A 25,287-nucleotide genomic window follows, 5' to 3' on the forward strand; every position below is an offset into this window, starting at 1 on the left:
ACTCAAGAAACTCCTAAAAATGGAAACTGAATCACCTCCTCCTTCTCAGCCATTGCCTGCAAATAGCTGGTAATCAGTGGATCGATGCCTGCCTCAAGCACTTTGCCAATCCACTCATCCATTGTCACTTCTTCAAAGACTCCGCTGTAGAGCTTCTCCAGGTGCTTTTTAAAGTCTGATATAGGGACTTTTACACCGCTGGAGTGGTGGATAAAGCGCACTCCTCTGTCTGTACTGTCTTCTGACAGAACGTTGGTTGCGATATCAGCGGCGGCGGCATGGACATCTTTGAGATCAAAGAATCCATCAAAGTTCGCAAATAGCGGAACTGCACGAGTCAATGAAGAATATTTCATGACACCGTTCACAGCATCTTCGTTGGGTGCTTCGTCACCCGTTAAGATGCAGTGTCTGTGGATTGTGACGGGGAGATGGGCTTTCTCAGCAAGGGTTTCGAGGAATCGCTCGCTCGCCCACTTGGCCACTGTGAACCCCTCTGCGCCATCTGTACGGGGAGTGAATCTTGACATGGACTCGGCCGCCGGTTGCATGCTTCCTGAGAGAAGAGCCACTCGATTTGATGAGATGAAGTGGATAGGGATGCCTCGTGGTAGAGCTAGTGAGGCTAGGAAGTGTGTGGAATGCACGTTGGGCACGCGTAGAGATGAGTAGTTGTTTAAGCAGTGCCCATTTGCACCGGCATGGATGATGCAAGTAGCCGATGTTTGCAGCTTCAAGCGCTCTGTCTCTGAGAGTCCGAGGGTAGGTGACAAAAGGGTGCCTTGGTAGTGGACAACTTTAGGATGAACTGGAAGCTTGCTGATCTGATCACTGGGGACGGTGATGCAGTGGACTTTCTTGACTGTGGGCTCCTTTAGTAAAGCCTTCAGAACTGCTGCTCCGAGGAAGCTCGTCGATCCCGTGAGTACAATCTCGTGCCCTCCTGCACTCAATGGAGTTGATGGCTGCGAGTCCTGTGTTATAGCCAGAATATGGTCTGGGATGGCAGTCTCCAGCTCCCAGTCGATGGGTTCGAATTCAGTAGCCAATTCGTCTCGTTTGTTGCGGAGATGGGTAGCCATCTTTCCGAGCGTGCTGACTTGGTACAGTTCGCTGATGGGGACTGAGATGTCCATGGAGTCCTTAATAGCACCTTGAAGCCTCATGAGTAGCAGTGAGTTTCCGCCGTGCAAGAAGAAGTCTGAGTTACGGTCCAAAATGTGAGGTTCGTTTGTATTAGGAAGAACCTTTTGCCAGAGCAGCAGTAATTCTCCCTCAGACAAGTCCAGGCGCTCGTTGGAATGGCTGCCTTCCGCTACTAGGACAAAGTCGAGGCTCGCGACTGCTTTCCTGTCTGTTTTTCCGCTGGCATTGGTTGGTAACCTTTCAAGAACTTGAATAGCAGCAGGAATCATGTATTGCGGAAGAGGCAATTTCGAAATGATGGCTTGTAGTGTTGCTCGATCCGCGGTCCTGTCCTTGTTGAGAACAACGTAGGCGACCAGAACGGCCGGGTCACCTTTGACTGTAACCACAACATCGGAGAATAGGCCTTCGCTGGCCTGAGCGAGAACATGCTCAATTTCACCAAGTTCGATTCGAAGACCGCGAAGCTTGATTTGCGAATCTTGGTCGAGTCTGCCCAGGAATTCTAGTGAACCGTCGCGGCGTAGTCTACCCTTGTCGCCTGTCCTGTACATTCTAGCATCCTTTTGGGCACTTTGTGAGTCAAGTACAAATTTCTCTGCAGTCAATTCAGGTAGATGAAGATATCCCGATGCGACACCTTGGCCACCAATGGCGATCTCGCCACACACACCAAGTGGTACCGCTTTGCCGCTGGAATCGAGAATTTTGACCGAGTAATTAGGCAAAACCTTGCCGATCAAACCTTCAGTTACTTGGAATGAGGCATTTATTAATGCTGGGGACAAATCTTGGAAGGTTGCCGCGGCAGTGATTTCAGTTGGTCCATAGCAGTTTGTAAGCTGCTTTACGGAGACTTGAGAGGATCTGAACTGATGGAGTAGTTGTGATGACACCACCTCACCTCCCATGCATGCTTGTTGCCATGAAGTGCAATTTTTGAGATATTCTTCACCATTTCGCAATAGCATGAGATACTCAGTAGGCGTAGCAATTGTGAATGTGACACCCTCCTTTTGCATCAGCTCAGAAAGTGCAATAGGGTCGCCACGTTTCTCGCGTGAGGCGATGACCAGTTTGCCGCCATTGGCAAGAGCTACGAATGTTTGGATGATGGACATGTCGAAGCCTAGAGAGCTCTGTTGAAGGACTACTTCGCGCTCAATGAGAAGCTCTTGGGTCTTGACGGCCAAGTGATTGGCGAAATTGGCCTGGGAGAGGACAACTCCTTTCGGTTTCCCCGTGGAACCACTGGTGTACAGGATAAATGCGGGTGCGTCTGCCTGTCCTTGAATCAAAACCTGTTCATCCTTGGCTTTTACATCAGATACGTTGAGTAATTGAGCCCTAGTTTGCGATGCCGCAATCAATTGCGTACCGGCTTCCTTGGTAGCTTCATGAACGATGACAAATGCAGGGTCACAATCATTCAGGATCGATATGTGACGGGCGGCTGGAAGGCTCAGATCCAGTGGGATGTAGACGCATCCCGCCTGAAGGATGGCAAGCATACAGGCGACCGAGTCTACAGATGGTTCGCATAGAACTGCGATATGGGCACCCGGAGATCCATCATGTGCGAGAATGAGCTGCGAGATACCGTTGGCTTCGTTCGATAACTGAGAGTAAGAAGCATCCCTGAGTCCATCCTTGACTGCAATGTCATTGGGGTATGCTCTCTGCACCTCATTGAATCTCGCCGAAAGTGTTGGCGGCCAGTCGTAAGAGACATCTGGCCCTTTGCCCAGTTCAATTGCCTGAGAGATGGCGTTACTGTCGAACAAAGGGCAGTCTTTGACTTTCATGTCTGTGTTTGAGGACAGTGTCTCAAGCAAGTAGATGTAGATGTCCATCAACGTCTGAGAATCCTCCACAGTGTAAAGCGCATTCTGGCATGTGAGCTCAATAAGACAGGTGCCAGAGGTTATCTCTGTGACCCCAAAGCTGATATCATAGGGATTCTTAGCATCCTCGACCTGAGTGAGCTCGATTTCGCAATCACCCATGGATGTCTTCAACAAAGCTCCAACTCGATAGTTGACAGCTACTTGGAAAAGAGGGCTGTAGGCTGGTGATCTAGCAACATCGAGGTGATCGAGAATAACATCAAAGGGGACGGCCGAATGGGCCAGACCCTCAAGAGCTTTGCGGGACGTATTGGCGGCAAGTTGACTAAAAGTACTGTTTTGATCTACCTGGAAACGCAATGGCAAAAGGTTCAAAAAGAATCCAACAGTTTCTGAAAAGTCTTCATCCAAACGGTTGGCATCAGTCACACCAATGCAAATGTCGTCTAGTGCCAAGAATCGTGAGAGGATAAGTTGAACGATGCTAAGATGAAAGTGGAACGGAGTTACTCTCAAAGCTTTGCTAGCTTGTTTGATGCGAGACACGAGCTCTGTATCGATGACTCGGGATTGAACGTGGCTGGCGTATTGGGTCAGCGGTTTACGTGCAACAACACTGGTAATTGGAAGCAGTTGCAGGGGCTCCGCTGGTTGGTCATGGAGTTGCTTCCAGAATTGCAAATCTCCAGCGAAATCGCCGCTTTCAATAGCTGCTTGCTGTTTCTTTGCGAATTGGATGTAGCTACTCGACGTTTTCGCCAATGGGCGAAGCTGGTATGCTGTGCTAAGATCACGCAGGAAGAGATGCCAGCTCAAACCGTCCATTACCAAGTGGTGATAGCCGAAGATAATAGTGCTCACTTCCGGTGATTGGACGATCAAAGAAACTCCAAACGTTCTTCCATGTTCCAAGTCCCAGTGTTTTGCTTTGAACAAAGCAATTTCTCGGTCTACGGCATCGTCTTGTTTAGACTGCACGATTCTGAGGTAGTAAGACGGAGATGGCAAGACACCTTGTTTGAGAAGACCAGTGTTTTCATCTTTGAAGAAGCATGTTCGTAACGATTCGTGGTGAGTCATCACTGAGTTGAGTGCCTGCTTGAACCTTAGGATCTGGAGGTTTCCTCGGATTTGATAGGTGACTGTGACGTTGTAGGTGGTTGGGTCATTGACGTAGTTCTGCGCGACGTACAACCGAGATTGGGCGTGAGACATAATGTCAGCTTCTTTGATAGTCTGGTTGAGTCCAAATTCTAGCACCTCAGCCTCATAATCAACAAGATTCGTCGAACTCGAGTTAAACGAATTTTGAGAGCACTCTTCATTGGGAGTATGAATGTCCGGGACGCTGATGGAATCACCCGATGAATGTGCGGAATCGTCTTCATGGCCGCTCGAATTGGACGCGGTACTAGCTTGTAAGGCTGGTGTTTGGATTGAAAGAAATTTACTGCTCTGTGAAATTGGCGCTTCTGTTTTAACTTTCAGAACTTCTAGCTGCTGCTCCGGTTTGGACGCTGAAATCTGTTTCAGCTTGAGGCCCAGGAATCTTCTGGTTGCGTCCTCGCACAACTGCGCTGTTGTATCACCTGAAAGAACCTTCAGGACTGGGACATCCATGCCAAGTTTCTTCAAGAACCAGCTCCTGATTTCGACAGCCAATAAGGAATCGACACCCAAGTCGATCAAAGGCACGTTGAGATTGATGCTGTTGGGCGACAGCTGCATCATGGCCTCCAGCTTCCGTCCGAAGATTTGCTGAACCATTTCAATCAGAGAATCTTCCGGTTCATCGCTTTGCAGACGCTGCTTGTAATCAGTGTCTAGAGCACGATCCTTGGAAACTTCATTGCTAGATGCTTCCTTGCGCATGAAATGAGAAAAGCGAGGGTTTCCTTCCCACGGTGGTCGCTTCGGCGCTTCGGGCGAGTCTACGAAAGGCTCCAGTCCGTAAACAGTGTCCTGGCTTGCCAAAACGCTCTCCGCAAACAGCTGATGTACGTCAGATTCTGAAAGAGGCAAGAAGAACATCTTGCGCAGATGATCTTCCATAGATTGACCTCTCCGGGCAACATAGCCAATATCGGCCACCATTCCTATATGCATAGCTGAGGCCGCAAGTCCGCGGCTACGACGTTGACCACAAAGACCTTCCATGTAGAGATTGGCGGCGTGGTAGTTTGACTGTCCGGGATTTCCGATGATACTCGCCATAGAAGAGAACAAGACGAAGAAGTCGAGAGGTGTATTGTAGAATACTTGGTCCAAGTTTCGGCTTCCATCCACCTTTGGCTTCAGCGTGTTTTGCAATACATCAAAGCTCATGTCCGCAAATAAACCATCTGACAGAACCATTGCGGCGTTGCACACTCCCGCGATAGGCGGCATGGTCTTGTTAATAGTCTCGACGACGCCAATAACTGATTCCAGATCCGAGACGTCCATGCTGAAGAGTTGCACATTTGCTCCGTGTGCCTTCATTGCTGGAACCCATCCAGGATCTTCTACGCTACCACTTCGGCTGGTGAGCGCAAGATGACGGGCGCCGTTTTTGACCATCCACTGGGCTAGAGAGAGGCCAAGTTCTTTGGTCATGCCCACCAGGAGATAGGTCTTCTTACTCGAGAATGCCTTGGATACATCCAATGGTTTAAGAGCTACGTCTAGTACGCCTGAGTCACTCCAGTCAATAATAAAGAAACTTGGTAAACTCTCAGGTGACGATTCGAGAAGGTTAGACACTGTCATCATTTGTGTGTGGATGAGATCAGAGTTGGACTGATGTAGATCGCTCAAGAAACCAGGCAGATCTTTGTGCAATTTACTCTGAAATTCGTGCAGAACATCAGATACGCCCAGAATCGAGGTATTTGGTGGCAAAATACTCTCTAGATTGAAACCTGAAGCATTCTGGAATTTGATAACGCAAGATGTGTCGAGCGGTAGCAAAAGCCTGTTGGCAGTTTGCGAGGCTCTTGGGAACAGTTGAATCCAGCCGGGCGACGAGTATTTGGGGCCCGTGGACACAAAGCGGAATTCTCTGTTCTTCAAATCGGCATCGGATTGTAATTGGTGAACTAAGGCCTTTGGAGGCTCGTAAAACAAGACTGTACCTTTAGTTGGCATTTTGCTGCGGATGAGATCCAAGAGGATATTGCATGCGATCGATTCCAACACTTGGGCGTCGCAAGGTACGTCACCAAGGCTGATAGCATTAGACGCATCCAAAGTAGATGAGCATGATGTGCTGAGACTAATCACTGTTTCTCCTGTGTGCGAGTTCGAACCGATGTTGAGGAACACAGGGTAATGAGCGTCATTGTACAGAGACAGCGAGTACTTGACTTGAATCTGGTCGTCCTCCATGAATGCACCTGGAGCGGATGAAACAAGCACAAATGACTTTCCTTCTTGGACAATATCGACGGCTGCGGTTTGCAGATCGAGAGTCTGCTTAATTGGTCGTCTGCTGGCATTGTGTCTATCATTCAGGGCCTTGTTTGGCAAGATTCGGGAGATGAGCATCTTTTCTCCATCATAGATCAACTCGGGCTCTACTTGCCAAAGGCTGTTGTCGCCATCGTACTCTGGGTGAGACAAGACTTCTAGCCTCAAGAAGGTCTGAGTGATAATCTTGGAAATGTCTCGAGACCGGACGTCAGTATCGATGTCTAGGAACTGGAGCTTCAGATGTGCCATTTCTGTCCACAGAGTGCGACCAACTCCAACTATCATATTCGCTTCTGGATTTTTGGCTGTTCTGCCTTCAGTGATCCAGAGGACGTTCTTTGCCGTGAGGAAGAGACTCTGTAGTCGCATCAATCTTTCCGGTGTCATGTCTGAGAAAACTTGCTTGTCAAGGTCTCCGAGGAAGAGAACAGACGTTCCAGGCACCAGAGTCGACACAGGCACATCGTCCAAGCTCTTGGCTTTAATAATTCGCTTCTTCCAGTGCGACAATGACTTCTGGACATCTGTAACAATTTGTGTTGTGAACAATGACTTGCCACCAACGATCAAGATGGGCTGCTCGCCTTGGATATCGTGAATTCTAGAGAGAGGGTTACGCAGCAGTTCAACTTGTGAGTCCGTTGCTCGACTCAGGACAAATGAAACTGAGTGTTGGGCCTCATCAGCTGTATCATAGAATATGGTATCGACGCCGGAGAATCCTGTCTCTTGAAGCAGCTCATCCCACTGAGAGGCTGTCAAAGCTGGCGACAAAACACGACCGTCATCACCACCCAACCACCATCCAGACAAGGCGCCCATGATGAAATGCGTTCTCAGAAGTTCTGGACCAGTCACTTCGAGCATGAGCAGAAAGCCGCCGGGCTTCAGGAGACTCCTGACATGGCGCATCGTATCGCCTAGCGTTCGGGTCGCGTGGAAAACATTGGCAGCAATGATGACATCGTAAGTGTTCTCGGCGAATCCCTGGCTCTGGGGGTCCTTTTCAATGTCCAAGACCTTGAACGTCATCTTGCCGCTGTGGTCACGGAATCTCTCTTCAGCATTCTCAAAGAATCCGGTCGAGATATCGGTGAATGTATATGAAGAGTAAGCGTTGTCAATTGCATCAAAAACACTTCTTGTCGTGCCTCCCGTACCAGCACCAATCTCCAAGACAACTGCCTGGGGATTCTTGAATGTGATCTGCTTCATAGCCTGTCCGATTTTGTTGTTGAGGATTGAGAAATTGTAACCTTCTACATAGAATCGATTGAGCATATCATCAGCTATCATCACCTCGAGAATTTGCACTTTGCCAGCCACGAGCTTGAGCAGGTTGTCGCCCACGGCACGTATCAGCTTGAGATGGACGCTCTCTCCATGTGTCTTGGTCAACTCTTCAATGACTTCAGCGGAATCTTCAAGCCACTCTGGCTTTATGACTGGATGGTCACCGTTTGCAGCACGTTCTATGAGCTCCTCTGCCGCAGTAGTCATCAGCTGGAGGTACCATGCAAACGTCTTGCGATCTGTGGAGCCAATATCGGCAAGGAATTTGCGATAATAGTATACAGCTGTGCGATCTAATGCCTCCATTAGTGGGATATCGTCCAAGTCCTCGATTTCTGTGTCTAAGTCCACCAGATTGAAGGACGAATCTGCGCGCCAAACGGTTTCAGAAAACAGGTGCTTATCGTTGGAGGCTTGTGGCTCAGAGACGGCTTTCATCTCGAGCCCTTCGATTTGCAATGTTGTCTGTGCACCACCTTTTGGATAAACGTGGATGTCGCCCTTAAGCAGCGTTGACGATCCCGTCGTAACAAAGCTATCTGCCTCCATCTCAGTCATTACGCCGTTGGAATAGGTGGCATGTGGGTTTACCGAAAGCCGGCCGACCTTCACTGGGAGATATGGCGCCCAGTAACCTCCACTAGCTGGAGAAGCAAACGAGACGTAAAGGGTTTGTAGTGCAACGTCCAAAAAGCCGGGATGCATAACGTAATTATTGCCCTTCAGATTTTCAGTCTCCCACGACGAAACTGTAGATGAGAATCCCAATGCCCTCCTGCCATCTTTGATGCTGCGGAAGACACCCAGGTATTCTTGGCCAACACTGGTCATGGACGTGTAAAATCGATCCATGTCGATGGGGACCAAGTTCGAAGCCGGCACCAGTCGAGGGGGCAGATGCTGAGTTTTGGACTCGCCAAAGAGAATTGTCAAGCGACCATAAGCAGCTTTCACAGGTTGACCATTGTTCTCATCGTTGCAGAAGTAGCAAGCGAATTCGAAGCTCAAAGACTCGCTCGACTCAAGCTTGGACTGCTTCTCTAGTAGTCGGGCAGTGAATAATGTTTCAACGCCAGCCGTACCCTCTGGAATCACCATGGCTCTATCCATGGAGATATCAGTGACTTCGTAAAGCTCAACAGCACGTTGATCTGCAATTTCTGCACCCGCCTGTAGAGCCATGACGATATATCCTGCTCCGGGAAACAGCACTTGGCCCTGGAACAAATGGCCTTGAATCCATGGCAGCTCGTGAAGTCGGACAATATTTCTCCAGCGCAACTCTTGGTCTGAGTCGTCGGGCGTCCTGCGACCGAGAAGTTCATGGCTCTTGTCATTGCGCAAGCGGTAGTTACGTGAGACTCGGGATTCTCTCCAATAGGCCCTGCGATGGTCCCAGCCGTAACTTGGAAGGTCTTTCAACAGATGTGAGGACGTTTGACGGTCAAATGCTTTGCGGTAGCCGTCAAAGTCAACGGCCGAGGAGCCAAGATAAGACCACACATATCCCAATGCGCCGGAGAAGGCTTCAACTTCGTCATCGCCACGTCTCATCAATCCTGCATAATTCGGGACGGTTCCGAAATATGTCTTGAGAGTTTGTTCAGCCGGGCCCTTGAGCGCTGGGTGAGGGCCAATTTCGATGGCAACATTGAAAGGGCCGCCGTGCCAAATCGAATGTTCTACAGCTTGAGAGAACTGAACCATACCAAGGAGGTTATCCACCCAGTATTGTCCTTTGAGAGGCTCAAGTCCATCTTCTAGCAGGTCAGTGTCACCACGGACGCTACTCGTCCAAATGCAATCCTCTCGGGGGCTCTGGATTTGGATGTCGCAGGCCAGCAGTGATTTCAGGTATGCCTCTGCGCATGGAATCATAAGGTGTGAATGATATGCTGTATCAACCTTTAATTGCCTTGCAAAAGTCTTGCTTTCATCAAAGTGTGCTTTAGCTTGCATAATGGCATCTGCATCTCCAGACAGTGTGACGCTGAGAGGGGAATTGCTGGCAGCGACCTTGAGGCGTCCAAAGTATTCAGGCTGGTTACAGAACCTATAAGCGTCTGCAAAACTGAGTCCAACGGCCATCATGGCGCCTGGCACACTCTTCTTCGCCAAGTGCGAATGGAAGCCACGATAGTATGCAATCTGCATCGCATTCTCAAGGTTAAGAATGCCAGCAGCATAAGTCGCAGCAATTTCACCGGAACTGTGACCAACCACGGCATCAAGCTTGACGCCAGAAGCTCTTAGTAGATCAACCAGAGCAATTTGCAACGCTGTGCAGATGGGCTGGGAGATTTCTGCTTCAGAAATGCGGGAAGTGCCCTCGTCAGCCAGGAGCTGTTCAGTAAGTGACCAGCTGGGAGCATCTGGCAGCTTGTTCAGAACAGCTTCGCATTGCTCGATCGAGCTTCGGAATAGATGAGATGATTGATACAGTCCACGACCCATGGAGGCCCACTGAGCTCCTTGACCAGTGAATACACCCAGAATACCAGGCGTCTCATTGGGATCAATGGGTTGAAACTGATTTCCTACAGTCTCCGGCGGCACAGAAGATGAATCCTCAACAAATCTGTCCATGAAGTCAATCAGACGCTGACGTGTCGCACCTGAAAAGAAGATCTTAGACGATAATGAGCTTCTCTTCTTCTGTAAGATCCACGACAGATTCTCAAGATCCAGAGAGGGATCTGATCGTATGCGATCCGCATAAGACTTAACAGACTCTATCAGCGATACACCGGAGCTAGCTGACAATACCAGAGGTCCTATGAACTTATCATCGGGAATCTCAATCGGGGCTGGCTTTTCGCCCTCATAGCTTTCCAGGATGACGTGGGCGTTTGTTCCACCAAAGCCAAAGCTATTGACACTGGCCCTCAGGCATTTGTCGCTTGTCTCAGGCCATGGTATCGCTTTCGTGGGGATCTGTAGATTGTGATAGAAGGGCTCGACTTTGGAACTAAGCTCCTTGAAGTGAAGATTGGGTGGGATCGTGTGATGCTTCATAGCTAGCAGCGCTTTAATGAGGCCTGCCAGTCCAGCACATCCCTCCAAATGCCCTATGATTGTCTTGATAGAGCCGACATATAATTTGTTGTCATCTTGAATATCAGAGCCCAGAGGAAAGAATGCGTCTCTGATTGCTTGGGCTTCTACGGGATCACCTGCCTGAGTTCCAGTGCCGTGGCATTCAAAGTACTGGCAGCGATCAACGGTAGGATCTAATCCCGCGTTTTTATAAGCCTGTCTAATCATCGCAGCCTGGGCAGTTGGACTGGGCATTGTGATTCCTTTGGTGCGTCCATCAGAATTAACTGCAGTCTCTCGAATCACACCCTCGATGTGATCTCCATCACGGATAGCATCCTTCAAAGGCTTGAGCAAGACAGCAGCAAAACCCTCGCCTCGGGCGTATCCATTTGCTGACTTATCCCACATCTTGCAACGCGAATCAGGCGAAAGCATATGTAGATTGGATTCTGCAATGTACATCAGAGGGTCAAGAAGCAGATTGGCGCCTCCAACCACCGCCATGGTGGCTTCGCCATTTCGAAGACCCTGAACGGCCTGGTGTAGTGCTACAAGTGAACTTGAGCATGCCGTATCTATCGTCATTGATGCACCTTTGAGATCAAAGGCGTATGAAATCCTGTTGGAAAGAATACTCCGCGCCGTGCCAGTGGCGGTATGTGTGGGTAGAGTCTCGGGATCTCTCATCTGTAAATCGTAGTAATCTCCATTCATAACACCGACGTGTACTGATGTTTGAGATCCTTGCATCTGGTCTAATGAATAGCCTGCTGCTTCGAAGGCTTCATAGACGACTTCTAGCAATATCCTCTGCTGTGGATCCATGATGTCTGCCTCAAGCGGGCTGATGCCGAAAAACGAAGCATCAAAGAGTCGGCAATCCTCTTCGAGTGTGTATGAGGCGCCTTGAACATCGGTGCTCCCGTGGTGTTCGCCATTATCGTGATGGAATTTGGAGAGGCGCAGCCTGCTCTCATCAATGGGCTTCAAAATGTCCCGCGGTTCCTTCAAAAGTTCCCAAAGCTTTGCCGGTGAGTTAGATCCGCCAGGGAACCGACACGCGGTGGAAATGATGGCAATTGATTCAGGCATGTTTGTCCGTGTGTTTAACCAGACATGAAATCACCAACAACGATATGAGGTTGAATCATGCGAGGACTGGCGGTCTGAAGTTGAAGTGTTGAATCAGGAATTGGATGATACAGCCCGTAGTGATAACAAGATCCGATCCCTGAAGTATATAGTTTGCTCGCTCAATAATGCCATATAGATTTCCGATAGTGAGGCTCATCATAGTTGACTTACAGTACGGAATCTCGCATATGGTCTGACATCGAAAAGAATCTAGGGTCCCTGGAACGATCCACTATCCCGGGCTTCAACTTCACGACTAATGACAGGTTGACAGGCTTCGGCATTTTAATCCCTTTGACAATCGAAAAACAAGGATGAAATCGTTCTTAGATGATTTGCGCAACCCATGTGGCAAAATCCGGGATATTACAATCCCAGTTGCGACAGTAAGTGGTGAATATCCCGGGACGGAGATAAGCTGGGCGACGAATAGCAACTTCTGGATTTGTACAGCGATTTCCCTGAAATCCCCGGGCGATTGGCCGTGCCCGGAGTTGCTGCTGATTGGATGGCCAGCAGACATGTATTCTCAAAATAATTGATGCATAGCCATAAAATCAGAATCAATTGATCCTATGATTTATTCCAGTGATTGACTTTTTGTCGGGTTGGTTACACTCTGCTCAACACAGTTTGTAACGGTTCATCACAATGGCTCTACAATCATGGGGAGTTAACCTGCTCATTGGAGCAGTCGCATTTTGGCTGTTCAGAGGCATCGTCGAAAAGATTCAGTGGGATCGGAAGAGAAGAGCGAAACAATGTGGAGAGATTCCAAGCTACCCTCATTGGGATCCCTTCTTTGGTCTCGATGTTGTGCTCGGAATGGCCAAGTCCCTGAAAAACCATTACTTTCTGGATTGGCTTAACTGGGTACACAAGAACCGGCCAAAAACGTTTCTCGTCAACTTTGTTGGCACTCGCTTTATTTGGACCATCGAGCCGGAGAACATGAAGAGCATGTCAGCTTTCACATGGAAGAGCTTTGGCGTGGGCCCAATGCGACGAAACAACAAGGCGACGCACCCGTTTGCCGATATTGGCGTGAATACTGTGGATGGAAAGGAATGGGAGTTTGCTCGGTTCTTGATTAAGCCGTTCTTTATGCGAGAGAAATACACCGACACGAAAAGACTAGAAAAGCACGTCGATCGCCTTTTTTCGCTTCTTCCTGAAGAAGACGGTGTGACTGTTGATGTCCAGCCTCTAATCCAACGATGGGTCAGTACAGACGCCATGCACGCAAATGAGAAAATACTAATCGATAGCAGTTCCTGGATGTCGTAACTTTTCTTCTGTTCGGAGAGTCACTCGATTCATTGGTCTATCCAGACCGCGCTCAAATTTGCTGGGCCATGGTCGATGTCTTGAGAGGATTGCGTCTCCGCTTGCAATGGTACAAGTATCTGTTCCTGTTCAAACACCAGAATTGGCTGGATGCTGTTTCAGTCGTACACAAATATGTCGATAGCCACATCACCAAAACTTATCAGGAGATGGAACAAATTGATGAACTCAAGTCTAAAGGCGTGGATATCAAGGATGAGCGCACAGACTTACTCTGGTGGATGGCTCGCAATCTCAAGGACCGAGAGGAGCTCCGTTCCCAGATGTGCCTGATCTTTGTTCCCAATAACGACACTACATCGATCTTTATTAGCCATATTATCTGGAATTTGGCACGTCACCCAGACATCTATGCAAAATGCCGTGAAGAGGTCCTCGCTTATGGAGATGGGGAATTGACGTTTGAGGCTTTGAGAGGAATGAAGTATCTGAACGGTATTCTCAATGAAAGTGAGTCACTGAATGATCAATACGATATTGTCTGAGGTGGGAGCTGACGTCAAGAAGCACACCGATTGTACCCGAATGGCGTAACACAGGTTCGCAAGTGTCTCGAAGACACAGTTCTGCCAACAGGCGGCGGTCCAGACGGCAAACAGCCGATCTACGTCCGCAAGGGCGATGTCGTGCAAGTCAACAAGAACGTGCTCCACAGAGATCCCGAGATCTGGGGCGATGATGTGCTGGAATTCAACCCTGATCGATGGCGAGAGTTGCGTCCCATGTGGAACTTTGTTCCCTTCGGTGGAGGGCCTCGAAGATGCCCAGCACAAATGTTGGTCACAGCCGAAGCCAGTTATGTGATTGCACGGATTGCACGGAGGTATGCTAGAATTGAATCTCGCGACCCGAGCCCTTATGTTGGAGTTATGCGAGTCGGACCATCGAGCAAGACCGGGGTTAAAATTGCTCTTTACAGGGCTTGAGTACACGCATGTATAGCTGAAAGTGTAGCGTACTAGCGAATGATATGGAAGTTTATGAGCGTAAATTGATAGCTGCGGCGAGTATATCAGCGCGTCTTTAAGAATAAACGTTGTACATTACAAAGTCCAAACTCTTAGCGAAGATTATCGTTGTTGCGATGAGATAGATTTATATAGAAATGAACATAACATGAAATTAATTTAGTGAGATTGATTACATAGGGCTGGGTGAGCTGGAGGGGCAAATTTGCGGGTTGGAGACATCAAAGACGATAGCAAAGGAAAGGGTAAGACTCTTCGTAGTAAAATTGAGGAAATAATCAGGGCAATTATTCCTGCTCCAATAGCACCATATCACTTCAAGATTTATAGGAAGCTCTATATAACTCTAATAGTTCAAGACATTTGGCTACAGTGGTACGAGTTTTCCATAACTACCCTACAAAAAGCCTGTAGCGAATGCTGACCCATCGCTATATCTTAATCATGTCCTGTAGCTTTCGCGATAACTTCATAGGCAGTGTCAAGTTTATCCAGCGAGTTCCCGCGCCAAGAAACAAATCCATCCGGGCGCACCAGAACAAGATCTGCTGACCAGATGCTATGCGCTGCTGTCTCTTCATCAAGCGACGAGATGCGAAGCGGAACCTTGAGCCGCTCGGCAGACTGTGTAAGCCAATCGATAGCTTGCAGATGTTGTTGGCTGTTTTTGAATGCGATCAGAGTAAAATCTTTACCATAGTGATCGAAAATCGGCGTCTTGTCTTGAAGAAACACGTGAGGCGCTCGGTAGCCAGAGACAGTTGTGGGTATATAATGCCTTGGATCAAATTCTGGAGGTGATGGAAGCTCATCTTGTGGCTGGTCCGGTAAACAAATACTTGAAGTGTATCTGTAGCCCAGCTCTACACCCAGACTCTTGTTGTGGGCGTCGTTTGCTTGAACATATTCATGAACGCGATCAAGCATGGCGCGTGCCTCTTCTCCGCCGGCTTGGAGTGTTTTACCAGAAAATTCGACGGACTTTGGCATTGCCATTAGTCTTCCAATATGGCCTTTGGCAGTTTGTAATGCTAGCAGCGCGACAGAACGGCGTTCTTGCTCGTAGGTAGCAAGAAGTTGTGGACCAGCCCAGCCATTAACAGCCGCAGCGAGCTTCCAGCCGAGATCAAATGCTTCAGCAATACCGGTATTCATGCCATAACCTCCAGTGGGCGGCATTTGGTGGCAAGCATCTCCAGCTAGGAAAATTCGTTGCTTTGGGCCCATGAAACCCTGAGCAATTGCTACGCTGGGATTCCACGTTGATCGTACAAGCACTTCATCGATCTTGATTGGAAATGGCTCACCAGCGCCACCAAGAGTGCTGTAAACTGCATCTTCAGAAGAAAGTTGAGAGTCGTCAAAGTCGGCAGAAAGAAATCTGTGAATTGTCCAAGTGTCGATTTCATCTTGCGCAATGATGGCGCCTTTCATCGAACCACCTTCCTCCACCGTTTTCGGGAAGAAGATGTGCCAAAACTGACCCTGCTTCTGTAGGCGAGTCAAATCGCGAGATTTGAAATGAACCAACAGAGCGCGACCAGGGCTACAAGTATTAAACGATTAGTGTATTGAATTAAATGTTGAAGTCATTCTCACTTACAGAGGCCCGCCGTCGAGTTTAATTCCCAAGCTTTCCCTTACGACACTATTCGCGCCGTCACACCCAACTGCATATCTGCTATGAAATGTCGTTTCTTCGCCCGTTTTTGCGTCAATGGCTGTCACTTCGACACCATCGTCATTTTCTTTGGCGCTTGTTGCTTTCCACCCAGAGCGAATGTCCACCAGCGGATCCTCAACACAAGCGTTCTTCAGCCATGACTCAAAAATTACCTGTGAAATACGCATCCAAGGTTCCAAGGGAAGCGATCCATCATTTTGAGTCTGAATCTGCTCGTTTAGCTTCTCTGCGCTCGGTAGATCCCACGACGATGCTGCCTTTTCATCGTTAAGGCCCGTGGAGAAGAGACATGTGAAAGGAAATTTCGCAGGTACGGCCAATTTTCGAAGCTCCTCTGCCATACCTAGGCTTCGGAAAATCTCCATGGAACGAGAGTTGGTGAGGTCCATTTTTGGCCAGGTAGTTGTTGTGTAGTGTCGCTCAAGCAACACGCTTTTGACTCCATGATGGGCCAATGTTTTCACCAGCAACAACCCCACGGGTCCGCCTCCAACGACAAGAACGGTATCAGAGGGGAGAGTTTCGATAGCCATATTGATCTTGTATCAATAGAGATCTAGCTCTCGAAATCTCGTCAATAGGCTGATGAGTAACCCCAGAATTTATCGCGTTCAAGAAGACGAGTTGTGGAGAAGGATCTGAATTTCCCGTCCCGGGCACGGCCTACGGACGGGGTTTTGCCAGGCACCCGGACCTGAACCACGCTCCTACTCCGTAGATCTCGGTTACTTTGATCTATCGAACCATTCTTGGCTATGAAGAATACAACCCATACTGCACCTGCATTGTTTATTGTCATGGGGTCTCTCTGCCATGCCCTGCTCAATCCTCCCTTTCCGGATATTGATCTGCGGCTTGGCTACCTTGATGGTTATTTCATACTTTAACAGATCGGATGACCAGCAGAAGATGCAACGGTCGATCAAAATACGAGTTATTGTGTGCATAAGTATACATTGAGAGTGTCATGATTGAACTAAGGCTCAAAACTCATTTGCAGATTGAATAGACATCTAATGATGATCAATTTATAATACATTGCTCCAGATCTACGTCTCAAACTCAAATTGTGTAAACCAGCTTCATTGCTGAAACTTCCGACTTTCGTACTTGTGCTATTCCATCGACAATGCCATCAAGTCCACCAGTCATCTCCTTGAAAGGATGAGGCTTGACATGACCATTGTCTAATAACTCCTGCGCTGTTTTAAACCATTCATGCCCAAACGCCCGATCCTTTGGTTTCGCTTCCTTACGATACCCAATTTGCCAATTGACTGCCTGATTAAACATGGTCAACGTGCTTATCCAATTTGGCTTGATACTCCTCCGCGTGTGGCAACGGATAGGGAACGGATCCAAGCTCAGATAGTGTCCGCCTGCTGATCCAATGGCTTTATAGCAAATGGTCATTGATGATGTGTCTGCGATGCAATCGAGAGCGTACACCAGCGTGTCATTTGTGAAATCGTGAATTTCGCTGCCGCACGAGGGCGAATGGTAGTCAAAAGTAGCGATAGCACCGAGCGACTTGACTAGATCGTAGTTCCGAGGAGAACAAATGGCTATGGGTGAGAACCCGGACCTTGAAGTTGGTGTTAGAGGTTAGACTGCCGCGGTAAAGCAAAATGTGAGAGCACTTACATCACAGCCATCTGGATAGCCATAGTTCCCATTGCTGTACTCGCTCCGTATACCAGAAAATATCTGGATTCGCTCTTCAGCGATAAAGGTGACGGCAGTTTTAGAGAGTAGTAAAGTGCCATTCCTACAGTTGCAACGGCTACTCCAAGAGTTGCCGCCGTTTGGTAGGACATTGAATCAGGAATCTTCAGTACTAGGTCAGCTGGGACAGCGACAAACTCTGAGAATGCCCCATTGTCCAGGCGCTCTGGGTTATTTCCAAAGATACAGGCGCAGACTCTGTCTCCCAACTTCAGCGGCTTGGTGATGTTGCTTCCGAGCTGCACCACTGAGCCAGCAAAATCGCATCCTGATGTTGCCCCTGCGGTGGGCGAGAGCTCGGCCGATTTCCCATCTATAGGATTGATAGCCACTGCCACAACTTTCACCAACACTTCATCATCAGCGATCGTGGGGATCTCATTGGCCAATGACACCTGGAATTGTCCAGGGCCGGTAACCTTTAGTGCTCGCTGACTGCCCGGGATGATAACGGTCATTGTCAATATTGTGCCACTGTTGAACGGCTACTAACTAACATCTCCCATTTTCATTCCCATTTTCATTTAACAGCACGTATTTATCGATGCAACTACAGATGACGGCCTGCTGTATGTCATTCGGCGGCTCTAACACGGCCCTGGACGGGAATTTGCCATGTGGCTGCTTCGCCCTTGCAGGGTCCGGGAATTGACCCTGGTCGATATGCATGACAGGCGTGAATCACGGAAAATTCGATGAGCTGGGGTAATCATTAACCCCGGGTGAGATTCATGTTACAATTTCTTGGTGTGTTCTCCCACTTGCTGCCTTTTGCTGTCCCAGCAGAGCAATCTCTTTGCGTTTCAGATTTGCTTGATTTGGTTGATCCTTGAGCGACCATGGTAAACGCCACTTGGGCCCAGGGCCTCGATGTTGCTGGCCTTTTTACTGAACAAAAGTATTCATCAAGCGTACTTCTTATTATTTTTGCATCTATTGTACATTTAATTTTCCTTCGACGAGTATGTTCATCATGAGCTCAACTAAGGGAATGACTACTTACTTGTCTATAGCCCAGCGTAATTAGAGATAAAGATGGCAAACCTATCAAAGAACTCAAGGCCAATGCTCGCGTGATGAAGTTTGCGCTCAGGTAGGGAACAATTTCCTGTTGCGCAATTGTGGTGCCAAAAGGTGTAAATTAAGCTGAATTGTGTACCTTACAGCGCAGAGTTGTCCAAGCAGGGTAGAGAATTGGCTGGCGATGCGCCATACATGATTCACAATGGCCAGTCCAGGGAACTTGTCATTACGCAACCGGATCACTTGAAAGACTTTTACAAAAATGACACTCAACGTAAGAAGCTTTCTATCAAGGTATCAACTACGACTAATTCAGTGACCAGATCACCCAAAGCCAGCCAACCTCAATATGGGCGCATATTTTGGAAGGTAAGCTTGCTTCGGTATGAGATGTTAAATTTATGTTGGCTAATTTGCTTTTTCATCAAGAATTTTGGGCCACGCTGTCGGTGTTCAAGCAGGAGAGCGTTGGAAGATAATCCGAAAATATTTTGACCCGGAGTTTGCTTTTCGGGTCACCGTCGAGGCTATGCCACGAACTCTTGATCTCGTGAATCAATGGGCTGACCAGCTCGTTCAACACTCAGTTCCATCATCAAAGTCAGAAGCAAGCAAATCATTTATCACTGATGTGCAAAGTGTTGGCAAATTCCTGCCTTTCAAAATTGTGTCCCAGCAGTTATATGGCCAGGTTTTCAATGAAGAGGTTAGTTCACCATTATAGGCTCCTTAATTGTAGTGTGATACTGATGCATCACTTTGATTAGTTCTTCTCGAAATTACTAGAGATGAATTCATTACATGAGGAAATTTTACATGACGTGTTGCTAAATCAGCGTCTAACTTCAAAATTCTGGAACCTATTGCCAAGCAAAGCATCTAGACGTATGGACGAGTACAACCGAAGATGGAAGAAGCTCAACCTGGATGCAGTTTCATTGGCCAGAAAGGTACGCATATTCTTTTCTTTCCTCTATCACTTACTCACAAGGTATATGAGCAGCAAAGCCTCGACTGCCCTCTTGAGCGAATTTACCGTGGAGTTGATCAAAACAATGAGTTAGAAGAACTAGAGGTATGTGTTAACTCATACATTTAAGCCTGATTGCTTACATACCTCAGTTTCTACACACTGTCGATGAAATTCTATACACCAATGTCGAAATTAGTGCTGCCGTTTTGAAAACACTGTTCACACGTTTGGCGGAAGACCAGGCATTCCAGCAGTCGCTACGATCAGAAATCATTTCTCAAACAGCTTCCAAAGATTCTGATCTGGCCAAGTATGTCGCGAAAACGGATTCTTTGCTCAATTTTCTGGTCATGGAGAGCATGAGACACACGCCCGCATTCTGTGAGTCCAAGCCAATTTCACATCTCCTCTCTTTCTAACAATTTCAGGGTTCTCTCTTCCTGAGTGCACTGCTGTGGCAAAGACTATTGGCGGATATCAAGTACCGGCAAACACGGCTGTCGTGATTGATTCAGGGAGACTCAATAAAGAGGCAGTTACATGGGGTGGTGATGGTAACGACTTCCGGCCAGAGCGATTCAAGGAAATCCCACAAAGCAAATGCCGATATGGATTCATGAAGTTTGGTGCTGGTGGTGCCTCTGGCAGATGCCTGGGAAAGCACGTCGCTGATATTACTTTCAAGCTGACTGTCATTGCTGTTTTGAAGAAGTTCTCATTAGAGACTCCAAAAGATGAGATTCTAGCAGCAACACCAGCTACAGTTACTTTCAGTCCAAACTGAGATTGTTGAATCTACAGAAAAGGAGGGAAGAGTTAGTATTTTATTCTATACATAAAGAAGTAGATGATGAAGAAATATGACCAATTCTTTCAACGACAGTACGAGTTACTGTTTATACTTCAATAAGCTGTTCTCTTTTTACTGAATAGAGAACTAGTGAAGACACTCATGAACAAAAGGTAGGGCAGTGTATACAGGCAGACTCTTGTTTGTCCTCTGGGATATTATTTGCCAAATAATATTAATGACATATATGCCTCAACAGCCCTCTGGCTTTCGGCCTTTTTTGCAATTTCAACAATATGGATACAAATATAGCCTAATTCTATATAATCTACTCCGTATTGTTATAAAACAATATTGCTTCATTTTTTTCTAGTGATTAATCTGTTTTTTCTTTAAAAAGAAAACAGACTATCTTCTTTGGGCCCATGGTTCATCATACCCCTTATTTTCCTCTTCGCAGACAAGGAGAAAAGCACATGTCGTTAGATTGTCATTCTTGCATAAATAAAAGCGCAGTCTATTACTATCAGCATCTGTAAAGCATCCCTGGCCCCTACATGTAACCTGACAATGTTTCCCCCTTGGACATCCTCGGCTATCACATATCCCAACACGTAAGCTATCGAACTTTACAATCAAACTTAATCCCTGACAACTCGCTTTGCAATCAATGGGCTTTGAGCATTTACAGACTCGTAGTTGTTTGCATCGATGCATGCCTGTCTCGATTTGAGAACCGCAGGGCGGGTTCGCTCAATCATTTCGTCTTCGTAAGCTTGGACGGCTAAACTTAACGCATTCTCCTTTTGCTGACAGACATCGTCGCTGAACAAGAGCTTGGTCAGAACAGACACGTCAATGACGCCATGATTCGCCGCTTCGCCTCGGAACATGGTCATGCCGTGAGCTGCATCTCCCACGAGAGTTACCGTGCCATTGTGGTTATCCCAGCCGTTTGGTTGGGGCGGCCAGTCTTCTAGCACAATTTCCCGGAGTTCCGTATCATCCGGAATGTCGTTAGCAATTCCGCGGAAAGGCTCAGCCCAATCTTTAGCCAATGATCGAAGCCAAGCCAGACGCTCCTGATTAGTGGTGGGCATGTCTGTTGGCTCGGCTCGGCCCAGAAAGCCGGCTCGATACGGCCAACTTAGCATAATCTGACATGTAGCAATTTTGAGATCATCCGTTGGTCGTGGCAAGTGGATAAAGGAGAACCAAAAGTAGACATTGGTCGCGGGATCACCACCTTGAAAGAAGTGTACGTCAATCTCTTTACAAACCTGGACCCTTTCGACCGGGAACTCGACACGCATGCCTATTAGGCGAACCGGAAGTCGGTTATTTTGATACGTAGTCGGGCAAAGGTTGCGTCTAACTGCGGATCTTGATCCATCGCAGCCAACGATCAGGTTGCCTGTTTCGCTAGTTCCGTCGGCGAACCGGGCTGTAACTGTCGTTGATGAAGGGTAACTGATCGTGTCCAAAGCTTTTGACCACTGACAAATTATTAAGACTACCACTCAATCACGGAAAGTATATGCCATACCTTAATATCAAGTCCTTCCATCAAAAGGGCTAACAATTTCTCTCTTGACACTCTCGAAGCTGCACCAAGTGGTATTGGCCATGCCTCCACCCTTGCCCCAGTCTTGAGGTTCAGATATTGGAAATTGCCGGGTATTCCCTTCTCTGCAGCCTCGGGATTGACCAAGCAATCCTCGAAACGAGATATGATATCATGCGGTAGAACATTCCGCAAATCCGTCAGAGCCCAGTGAATCGTCAGACTCCACCCACCGCCACGTGCGAATGCATGGTCGTCTCGCTCAAATATGGAATAGGTGTACTTGACACCTGATTGAGTGCTCTTTTCGGATTGATTGAAGTTTCGTATAGCTTGAGCTAGAATAAGGCCCGTGAGACCTGCACCAATGATCAGGATGTGAACTTGCTTCGGGAATGAAGCATCTCCCGATGGAACAGCCATTTTATTAAACTCGAGTTTCGTGCTTTAACAAAGAAGCCAATCTCTCTACTGTCCAAGGTAAATAGCTAAGCAATACCGAGCCCTTAATAATGAATCTATCAGTGAATATTAAATCCCCTTGCAGCTCTTATAGCAATCGGGTGGCATATGTCATTTTGTCTATAGAGGCTTTAGATTCCCAGCCATATATTTCACTCCAGGCCAATCCACCTGCACAAACGCTCCCTGGGGCACAATATCCCGAGTCAAGGGCGAAATACGGGATATTCAACATAATGGCCTGACACATTCTGTTTGGTAAATCAGACGACTTTGTTCTTGTTTTTGCCAATTTTTCTAGCTTGGATGTCAGCTTTAAATCAAGGATCGTCCTATGCCATAGCGCCTATCTGCATCGAGCAGTTCGTAATTCGTCTGATATCACCGTCCGAAGCACTTACATCCACTCTGCTACAGTACGTAATGGCTGTGGATCAGTGCCTGCGTCTCGGCAATGTTTAGAAACATGCGCCACTGCATGATTACCGTATTCACCGTCCAGACTGTTATTCCACCAATGGCCTACTGGATCAACCTGCGCTTGACATGCATATCGGTGGCCCGGGCTGACTTTTGCTTTCCCCAGTTGTCCAAGCTTATCACCGAAGGATTCGGGGACTTCTGACAACGCATAACAAGGATGTGTCTACGGAGTACCGAGTGCCGACTACTCCATATTTGACATAACAAATAATAATGATGTAGATTTCAATTGATAATTTTAATTAATCATTATATGTTGACATATTGTTGTCAGAAATATTATATAATTTTTACTCTTAGCTTTGCTCTTTATAACACCTGCTTAATCAAGCACTCGTATGCATGGGATCGCTCCCGTATGCCTGGTTTGGCTTAGTGTGCATACCCCGGACTGTCATTGAAAATGCCGGCAGTGAAATGTCCATGTCTCGGCCATTCTTAGAATTCCCGGTTGATCAGGCCGTGCTTCGGACACAACGGATTACTACGCAACTTGCTCCCACCGTGGCCAAGCAGTCAATGATGATGCCGGGGATTTCGTTTCACGGCCACCAAAAGTAGAGGCAGCTCGGGAGTTACAGAAGAAGTAGATTTCGAGAGCAATTCTTTATCTAGTATTGAAGGTGCATTAAATAGTGTATTGCGAGAAACCTCCGCGTTATAGTCTTTTGCTAGTCTTTTACCCTAAGCTATCATTTGCCTTAGTGATACAGAAATGGCGAGCGTTAATGTGAAAGAGCTCATTGCTCAGGTCAACGCGGCCGCTCAGCAGGGTGCAGCTGGTGTTGACGACGGTGAAAGGAAGCAACTGTTGGCCGCGGTTGATAAACTGAGGGCTTCATATGAAACTCCGTTTGAGACAACGATAAGAGTCGTTTTCTCCGTATGTGAATTGTAAAGGGGTAATTTACAAGCAATGAAACTGACACATAGATAGGGTCACCAAGCCATCGCTATCCGCCTTGCAGTTGATTCTGGACTATTCGATGCTGCTGCTAAGCAGCCCCAAGACAACATCACCGTCAAGCAACTGGCGAAAGACACAGGCGTTGATGAGTTGCTAGTTAGTAAGTGGATATACAATCTTCCATGTATTTCAATGCGTGATAGAAACTAATATCCATAGCACGCTTTGTTCGATTTTTGACTGCTATGAATGTCTTCAAAGAGCCAGAGCCCGGTCGGTTCGTAGCAACACCACTATCCGGTTCCTACGTCTCATCATCGCCTCTTTCAGCAGCCGTTATTCACATGTAAGTCTACTCAACTGCTCATCAGATCAAAGACGTGCTAAAAAGCTGAGTTTCTAGCACTCATTTCCTCGTCATTGCGTCACAGCTCCCTGAGTACTTTGCGGAGAAAGGATGGAAGAGCCCACACGACGTCTATGACGGCCCCTTCCAATTTGCCATTAATACCAAGGACAACTACTTCGAATTCCTGGGCTCCAAACCTTATTACCAAAAGGCTTTCAACACTGTCATGACCATCTCTCATCGCAGAAAAGGCCGCAACTGGTTTACTTTCTTCCCAGTCGAAGAGAAGCTCGGTGGTGTTAAGCCCGATCAAACTCTGCTTGTAGATGTTGGCGGAAGCCAAGGTGGAGACATCACTGCGTTCCAGAAGGCATACCCCAATCTGTCTGGAAAGCTCATTCTTCAGGATCTCCCAGTAGTGATTGATGATATTAAGGAACTGCCTGCAGGAATTGAAGCTCAAGGCTACGATTTCTTCAAGGAGCAGCCTGTCAAGGGCGCCAAGGGCTACTATCTACGAACCGTGCTTCATGATTGGCCCGACAAGCAAGCTGTTCAGATCCTGGAAAGAGTTAGAGAAGCTATGACACCGGAATCAGTTCTGCTAATCAACGAAACAGTTATTCCAGAGTCCAACGCCTCCCTCTCCTCTGCAACTGCGGACTTGATCATGATGGTCTCATTTGGATCCCTAGAGCGCACAGAGAAGCAATTTGCAGACCTCTTCGCCAAAGCTCAGTTGGAACTTGTTAAGGTCTGGAATCCCACGGATTTTGAAGGTGCTTCAGATATTTCAGAGCAGGCCAGCTTGCTGGAGGTTAGGCTTCGAAGATAATTAGCTTGCGGTAGCTAGGTTCAATACTGCCAAGTGTTACATATCAAGATAAATATGAGTTCACATGCTGTCTTGAAGTAAATTACTTTGCGCATCGTGCGTAAATTGAACGAATAAATGCGATTAAACTTTTTGACGAATCTGGTAAATATCTAATAATTCCATCAGTCCCCACATCCCGAGATACGACTCTAAATTCTAAGCGGACCAGTAAATCTAGGATCCCACGTAAAAAGGATATTGAAAGACCGATGTAACCATCAGAGCT

At 47.5% G+C, this 25,287-nt stretch overlaps 7 protein-coding genes across 7 annotated transcripts; 3 read left to right on the forward strand and 4 right to left on the reverse strand.

Annotated features, from left to right (window-relative positions):
- Positions 1-2: 2 nt before the first annotated feature.
- On the reverse strand, positions 3-11,867 carry M431DRAFT_96798 (hypothetical protein; the record flags this gene model as incomplete). Its single annotated transcript, XM_024924868.1, has 2 exons — positions 3-5,055; positions 5,179-11,867. The coding sequence occupies 2 exons, from the start codon at positions 11,865-11,867 to the stop codon at positions 3-5; spliced, it is 11,742 nt and encodes a 3,913-aa protein (XP_024769433.1).
- A 693-nt stretch (positions 11,868-12,560) lies between these two features.
- Positions 12,561-14,182, forward strand: M431DRAFT_96879 (hypothetical protein; the record flags this gene model as incomplete). The annotated part of the gene is made up of 3 exons (XM_024924880.1): positions 12,561-13,130; positions 13,181-13,706; positions 13,764-14,182. The coding sequence occupies 3 exons, from the start codon at positions 12,561-12,563 to the stop codon at positions 14,180-14,182; spliced, it is 1,515 nt and encodes a 504-aa protein (XP_024769434.1).
- Positions 14,183-14,662: 480 nt separating this feature from the next.
- M431DRAFT_96611 (hypothetical protein) lies at positions 14,663-16,441 on the reverse strand (the record flags this gene model as incomplete). Its single annotated transcript, XM_024924843.1, has 3 exons — positions 14,663-15,770; positions 15,828-16,256; positions 16,338-16,441. 3 exons carry the CDS (start codon positions 16,439-16,441, stop codon positions 14,663-14,665), a joined length of 1,641 nt encoding a protein of 546 aa, XP_024769435.1.
- Positions 16,442-16,951: 510 nt separating this feature from the next.
- M431DRAFT_152743 (hypothetical protein) lies at positions 16,952-17,704 on the reverse strand. Its single transcript, XM_024912859.1, has 2 exons — positions 17,553-17,704; positions 16,952-17,493 (listed from the first exon to the last, which is right to left on the reverse strand). Exons 1-2 carry the CDS (start codon positions 17,672-17,674, stop codon positions 16,971-16,973), a joined length of 645 nt encoding a protein of 214 aa, XP_024769436.1. The 5' UTR covers positions 17,675-17,704; the 3' UTR covers positions 16,952-16,970.
- Positions 17,705-18,472: 768 nt separating this feature from the next.
- Positions 18,473-20,413, forward strand: M431DRAFT_9617 (hypothetical protein; the record flags this gene model as incomplete). Its single annotated transcript, XM_024924796.1, has 9 exons — positions 18,473-18,595; positions 18,647-18,726; positions 18,800-18,930; positions 18,980-19,025; positions 19,086-19,362; positions 19,424-19,606; positions 19,660-19,731; positions 19,779-20,010; positions 20,058-20,413. The coding sequence occupies 9 exons, from the start codon at positions 18,473-18,475 to the stop codon at positions 20,411-20,413; spliced, it is 1,500 nt and encodes a 499-aa protein (XP_024769437.1).
- Positions 20,414-20,929: 516 nt separating this feature from the next.
- On the reverse strand, positions 20,930-22,406 carry M431DRAFT_125405 (hypothetical protein; the record flags this gene model as incomplete). The annotated part of the gene is made up of 2 exons (XM_024912244.1): positions 20,930-21,915; positions 21,966-22,406. 2 exons carry the CDS (start codon positions 22,404-22,406, stop codon positions 21,061-21,063), a joined length of 1,296 nt encoding a protein of 431 aa, XP_024769438.1. The 3' UTR covers positions 20,930-21,060.
- A 1,237-nt stretch (positions 22,407-23,643) lies between these two features.
- On the forward strand, positions 23,644-25,019 carry M431DRAFT_96818 (hypothetical protein; the record flags this gene model as incomplete). Its single annotated transcript, XM_024924871.1, has 4 exons — positions 23,644-23,811; positions 23,866-23,995; positions 24,055-24,181; positions 24,239-25,019. The coding sequence occupies 4 exons, from the start codon at positions 23,644-23,646 to the stop codon at positions 25,017-25,019; spliced, it is 1,206 nt and encodes a 401-aa protein (XP_024769439.1).
- Positions 25,020-25,287: the final 268 nt, after the last annotated feature.

This window comes from Trichoderma harzianum (genome assembly GCF_003025095.1).
Source record: "Trichoderma harzianum CBS 226.95 unplaced genomic scaffold M431scaffold_16, whole genome shotgun sequence".
NCBI classification, from domain to species: domain Eukaryota; kingdom Fungi; phylum Ascomycota; class Sordariomycetes; order Hypocreales; family Hypocreaceae; genus Trichoderma; species Trichoderma harzianum.